The following is a 6872-nucleotide window of genomic DNA, read 5'->3' on the forward strand; positions in this document are numbered from 1 at the left end:
CCCTGAGCTCCTGAATTCAACCCTGTTTCTCCTCTGATGGCTCTATGTGCATGCCCTGAGCTCCTATACATCAGGCCACAGCTCCTGCTCCTGATAACCCCCCGTGGGAGCTCGGGGACATCATTCGGCACCCACTCCCCTGCAGTAGCTGTGGGCCCTGGTTTGCAGCCTGGGCTCTTACCCAAGTGCTCCCGGATAAACAGAGCCCCAGGTGGGACCCACATGTCAAACACCCTCCTCCCTCCTCCTCCTTCCCGTTGGGCCTCATCTGAGGAGGTGTTGAAATCTGTTTTCCAGTGTCCTTGAGAGATGTAAAGCGGGCTTCAGCTGCAGCCAGTGCATCTGTTTTCCAGAGCTGCATGGCCATGGGGGTCCCTGACTCCAGAGCTGAGCTTCATGATGGTCACACACAAGTGCCCAAGAGAGGGCTCCAGGCTTGAAGTTTTCAGCCAACACCATGTGGACCCCACCAGGCAGGATTAAGGAAACCCCATGCTCAGTAGGGGCAGTAAGACCCAGCCCGGCCCTGCCCTGCTGCTGCCTGCCCACTGCCAGACTGGCCCCTCGGCGCATTGGTGTGGCCCGTGCCTCTGTCACCAGGGTGGTTTGACTAAACCCAGCGTCCTCTACCGAACCTGCCCAGCAGGCCCCCACCCTCCCGGCAGCGCCCTCCCTCTCCATGCTCCTCTCCACACTGTGCCCCTCCAGCTCCGTCCGCCTAACCACCGCCTGCGGCATCACCCGCCCGAGGATCATGCCAGGTTCCAGATGCCTGTGCCTTGTTCCCTTACGTTCAATTATCCCAGCAGAGTGCGTCGTTGCCCCAGAGGACTGAAAACCACTCATCTCAGCTTTGGAATGCATCGTCAGGCAGGCAGCTCTGAGACCAGAGCACGGAGGGCTGTGCACTCTCTGTGCCTTCTGTCCAAGGTCCTGTCCAGGAAATAAGTTCGAGCCCAGAGGGGGCCACGGGAAGAGCTGGTTCTCTACAGTTGCAGGCATCCTCCCATAGAGGATCCTGGGTGCCCTATTCTGACACCGAAGGCAGGGTCCTGGCAGAGGTGCCACGGCCCCCAGAGCATAGACCCTGAGACAGGTGGTAAGACAGCACCCTGGGCTGGCTCTGAGGTGGCAGTTTTTGCAGTGTCTCACAGAGCTGAAGGTCCATGGTTAGGGTTAGGGTTAGGTGCCCCAGAGTCCCAGGGCAGGGAGGAGAGAGCCCCAAAGCTGCAGTGGGGGCAGCCGGTGGCCCTTCTGTATGATTTTACTTGGAAAAAAAGATTCTACTACCAAAAAGGAGCTTGAAAACTATTGCCATAAAATGAAAAACACTTAGCATGTCCCCAAACCTTTATACCTCAAACTATGCCTTTTATATATCTTTCTATAATATGTAGTTATTATATATGCCATATTATCGCTAATACCACACATATTAATATATTTTTATATGTCATCTATATTTGAAAATATGTAGAAATCCCTTGTCATCCAAGAGGCCGACACAGTCTGTGGTAAGAATGCTGGTCTCAAACTCCTGACCTTGTGATCCGCCCCTCCTTCCCCGCAGCAGGTTCCTGTGTCCCCAGTGTTCTGCAGCGATGTCTATGCATCCTCAGCGCCCTTTCTTGCTTTCCTTGCATTAATAGAAGCTGTACCGGAAGGAGATCAAGCCACCGTTCAAACCAGCAGTGGGCAGGCCTGAGGACACCTTCCACTTTGACCCCGAGTTCACAGCCCGGACGCCCACAGGTGTGTGCCACAGTGGTTCCCTCTTTCGGTGGCTTCTCCCACCTGACCCCGTAGGGACAGATATCTAGGCACGGGGGATTCCCATGCTTAAGCATTCTTGCGATGGAAAATAACTGTCTGTTCTGTTTGGGGATTTTGGTAGTAGTTCTCTTTGCTCAGTGATAAAGGTTGAAGTGATAGCCCCAATTCTCTGTTGTTCCCTCCGTAACCTCCACCCTGGAAATGCTGAAGGTGTCCTATGGATTCTCATATTCCAAGTCGCTGGTCTAGTTACTTTCTGTGTCAGAGAGACAAAGAGCAAGAGCAAGAAAAGAAGCTGGATACAATTAAAATCCCTCTTTTAATTAATTATTTTTTTAATTAAAGTGCATTTACGGAGAGGGAAGGTTGTCAGTTATGTCTGTAGATTTGTCAGCTCTGGATATTATTCATGGCAAAAACAAACCCATTTGAAAAGCTGTATTGGCTACTAAATAGCATAGCAAATGGATGTATACATTTGGTCTCCTGGTGTGTCTGAAATTACTCTTGGGGGTCTAGCAAGTTTCATCAGAACTGGTCAGCTCCCTTTAAAAGTTATATTTTTGGGATATCAATGAATTAAAGTTTGCTTTTTTTTATATATGGTGATCATCCTGGTCTGATAAAGCTGTCATAACAAAATACCACAGACTGGCTGGTTTAAGCAACAGTCATTTATCTTCTCACAGCTGGAAGTCCAAGTCCAAAGTACTAACAGGGTTCATTTATTTTCTCACAGTCTGGAAGTCCAAGTGCAAAGTACTGACAGGGTTGGTTCCTGTGAGGGCTCTCACCCTGACTTGCAGACAGCTGCCTTCTTGCTGTGTCCCCACATGGCCTTTCTTCTGTATGTGCAAAGACAGCAAGATTGACCTGGGCCAGATGCAGTGGCTCATGCCTGTAATCCCAGCATTTTGGGAGGCCAAGGTGGGCAGATGACAAGGTCAGGGGTTTGAGACCAGCCTAGCCAACATGGTGAAAACCCGTCTCTACTAAAACAAAAAAATATTAGCCAGGTACGGTGGCAGGCGCCTATAATCCCAGTTACTCAGGAGGCTGAGGCAGGAGAATTGCTTGAACCCAAGAGGTGGAGGTTACAGTGAGCTGAGATCATGCCACTGCAGTCTAGCACAGGTGACAGAGCGAGATCCTGCCTCAGTCAATCAATCAATAGAAAGACAGCTCTGGTGTCTCTCCACCTTCTTATAAGGACACCAGTCCTCTTGGATTAGGGCTTCACACTTTTATCCTCATTTTACTTCAGTTATTCCCTTAAAAGTCTACATTATTCTGTTTTCACGCTGCTGATAAAGACATACTGGAGACTGGGCAGTTTACAAAAGAAAGAAGTTTAATGGACTTACAATTCCATATGGCTGAGGAAGCCTCTCGATCATGGTGGAAGGCAAGTAGGAGCAAGTCCCCTCTGACATGGATGGCAGCAGGCAAAGAGCTTGTGCAGGAGACCTCCCCTTTTTAAAACCCTCCGATCTCATGAGGGTCATTCACCATCATAAGAACAGCACAGGAAAGACCCGCCCTCATGTTTCAATCATCTCCCACTACGTCCCTCCCACAACACGTGGGAATTATGGGAGCTACAAGATGAGATCTGGGTGGGGACACAGAGCCAAACCACACCAAGGCCTGTCTCCAAATACAGTTACACATGGGTTAGGGCTTTAACTTTCGCATTTGGGAAGGACATCGTCAGTCCACAACACTAACGGCATGCTGGTTATGTATAAAACCATCCCCAACCTCCTTCTGTAGATGTAGGTGGGACACATCCAGATAGCTGGTGGTTGTCCAGTCTGCGTCTTGGGTCTAGGGATTCACCGTATTTTTTCCTGACCGCTTTTGAATCTGAAATTGTCATGTTTTTTAAAAGATAATGAGGAAACAAATAGATGCTCAACCACAAAGTGTCAAGTGTAGATGAAGTTAGAACAGAGAGTCCATTTGTTCCTCTGGGTTCAGGCTGTTGGTCAAATCCCTGTTTGCCATACCCAGATGGGCACATCAAGGTGGGTGTGAGCTTGTGCAGGTCGGAAGGGTGTGGGGCTTGGAGTGGGACTTCTGATGGGCCTAGGTCAGCTCCTGACCCAGGCCACGTTGGTACGAAGAACAGGAAGAAAGCTGATTCCAGGCACTGTTAGCTTGGGGGTCTTGCCACCCACTTCTCATTGCTTCTTTTGGGTCCTCCTGCAGTCCCCAGGTAGAATCAAAACTGTCATTACAGCTTTGGGTCATCACTGATTCGTGATGTAATGAAGCTGCCTTGGAGGACACTCCCGGGTCTGTTTTCTCAAAAAAGTCATGGTGGGATTTTCAGCTAGTTCTCAGTTTCCTCAGAAAGTATTTGGGAAGTGTTGGGGTTGGTCCTTCCCATTGACAAAATGAACCCAATTCACAGAACAGGATTACTTTCAGTTTCTGAGTTTGAAAACATGGGGCAGGATTTCATCCTGGCTCTGCCCACAGGTCACCCAAGCAGGTCATTATATTCATCCACCTACAGTTGACCTGAATGTAAAAGGAGCTCAAAGGGAATTAGGTCCAACCACGAGATCATTGTCCCTGAGTCCACAGGGACCATGTGATCCCCAACAGAATGTGCACACATCCTTCTGAGGTGCCACCACGTGGGGCTGTGTGTTTAAAATGTGGAAAGAAAGTCTGTATTTGTGCTGCTTGGTAAGAAAATGTTAATACAGTCAACTCGAATATTCACATGGACATGGCTTTTATCTAATCCGTGAATAACTTAAACTCCCACCTAGTTGGCCAGTGGCACGAGAAGCGTTTTTTTGGGCACGAAGAGAATTCACTTTTGTTTTATTAATAGCCTAAGGAAAACATAATTAGACACAATACATTCCAATGCTATTCAGAATTGGCTTCCTTATTCCTTAGTTTTTCCAGTTCTCCAATCAGTTTTACTTAATTTATCACACCACAGTTTGCCTTTGAGGTAGGTAGTAATTGAAGTGCTAAAGACACATTAAACTCATTCTGATTTACACAGGAGGAGTGTAGGTGTCTAAGCATGTGAGCTGAGCACAGGGCTGGGTGAATGAGCAGCTGCAGAAAGGTGACTGAAGCGGAAGATAAGCTACAAATCCTTTATGTTAGACCCTGGATGCACGGGGGATTTGCTTGTGGGTAGGCTTTCAGTCTTTTCTTAAACTTCAGCCAGTGTTCGAGTTGGCTTCTATTCCTGATCACACATTGGCTGCCCATCGGAGCATGCTGCTTAGCCAAAAATGGCAATCTAAGATTTAAATCCGATCAGGCAGACTCCCCAAATCGGGAAATACCCACAGGATCACAAGAGGTTGTTTGTAATTACTGTAGTTCTAAATGTCCTCTTCTCTAACTCACATTTTTGCTCTTCTTAAATATTGTGCTGAAAATCAGCATCCCTCAGGTGATTATAAAGTATGTTAAATTCTATTTAGGCCACCTGTCATTTCCTCACTAGCTAGCCACATCTACCAGATGTCAGCCGCTTCACTTCCGGTGAAGAGCCACTTGGCCTTCGGTAGATTGCTGTCACTCTTACCCTTTCTGCAGGCTCTCCTTGGTCTGTGTGGGGAGAGGCACAAGTTCTCTGGCCAGGAAGGTGTAGCTGTGTCTTCCATGCCTCTTGGTAGGCTAGAAGACATTGCTTATCAGACTTACAGATTTTCCACTTACCAATGAAGGTGTATCTATCAGGTTAACATGGCTTGCACCCAACCCCTGCACACACTGCTCCACAGGCTGTGAATTAGACTCCCAATCCACACACTGCTCCAGGGGCTGTGAATTAGACTCCCAATCCACACATTCCTCCACACGCTGTGCATTAGACTCCCAATCCACTCACTGCTCCACGGGCTGTAAATTAGACTCCCAATCCACACATTCCTCCACACGCTGTGAATTAGACTCCCAAGCCACACACTCCTCCACATGCTGTGAATTAGACTCCCAAGCCACACACTCCTCCACATGCTGTGAATTAGACTCCCAAGCCACTCACTGCTCCAGGGGCTGTGAATTAGACTCCCAATCCACACACTGCTCCACACGCTGTGCGTTAGACTCCCAATCCACACATTCCTCAACACACTGTGCATTAGACTCTCAATCCACACACTGTTCCACATGCTGTGAGTTAGACTCCCAATCCACACACTCCTCCATGGGCTGTGAATTAGACTACCAATCCACACACTCCTCCAAGGGCTGTGAATTAGACTCCCAATTCACACACTCCTCCATGAGCAGTGAATTAGACTCCCAATCCACTCACTGCTCCATGGGCTTTGAATTAGACTCCCAATCCACACACTGTTCCACATGCTGTGAATTAGACTCCAATGCACACACTCCTCCACGGGCTGTGGATTAGACTCCCAATCCACACACTCCTCCACAGGCTGTGGATTAGACTCGCAATCCACACAGACCTCCACAGGCTGTGGGTTAGACTACCAATCCACACACTCCTCCACGGGCTGTGGATTACACGCCCAATCCACACACTCCTCCACGGGCTGTGGATTAGACTCCCAATTCACTCACTCCTCCACGGGCTGTGGATTACACGCCCAATCCACACATTCCTCCACGGGCTGTGGATTAGAATCCCAATTCACTCACTCCTCCACGGGTTGTGAATTAGACTCCCAATCCACACACTGCTCCACGGGCTGTGAATGAGACTCCCAATCCACACACTGCTCCACGGGCTGTGAATTAGACTCGCAATCCACACACAGCTCGACAGGCTGTGAATTCGATCCCCAATCCACACACTGCTCCACGGGCTGTGAGTTAGACCCCAAATCCACACACTGCTCCACGGGCTGTGAGTTAGACCCCAAATCCACACACTGCTCCACGGGCTGTGAATTAGACCCCCAATCCACACACTGCCCCACGGGCTGTGAATTAGACCCCCAATCCACACACTGTTCCACGGGCTGTGAGTTAGACTTCCAATCCGCACACTGCTCCACGGGCTGTGAGTTAGACCCCAAATCCACACACTGCTCCACGGGCTGTGAATTAGACCCCCAATCCACACACTGCTCCACGGGCTGTGAATT

General features: G+C 49.1%; 1 protein-coding gene across 7 annotated transcripts in view; it reads left to right on the forward strand.

Moving 5' to 3' along the window:
* The window catches only part of RPS6KA2 (ribosomal protein S6 kinase A2), a 457145-nt gene that overhangs the window by 406711 nt on the left and 43562 nt on the right, over positions 1-6872 (forward strand). For all 7 annotated transcript variants that reach the window (XM_017508303.2, XM_017508305.2, XM_037731262.1 and 4 more), the window contains one exon: positions 1650-1752. In XM_017508303.2, the coding sequence (XP_017363792.1) occupies positions 1650-1752 (103 nt within the window). The remainder of the gene's footprint in view (positions 1-1649; positions 1753-6872) is intronic.

Source organism: Cebus imitator, unplaced genomic scaffold, assembly GCF_001604975.1.
Source record: "Cebus imitator isolate Cc_AM_T3 unplaced genomic scaffold, Cebus_imitator-1.0 Scaffold389, whole genome shotgun sequence".
NCBI lineage: Eukaryota > Metazoa > Chordata > Mammalia > Primates > Cebidae > Cebus > Cebus imitator.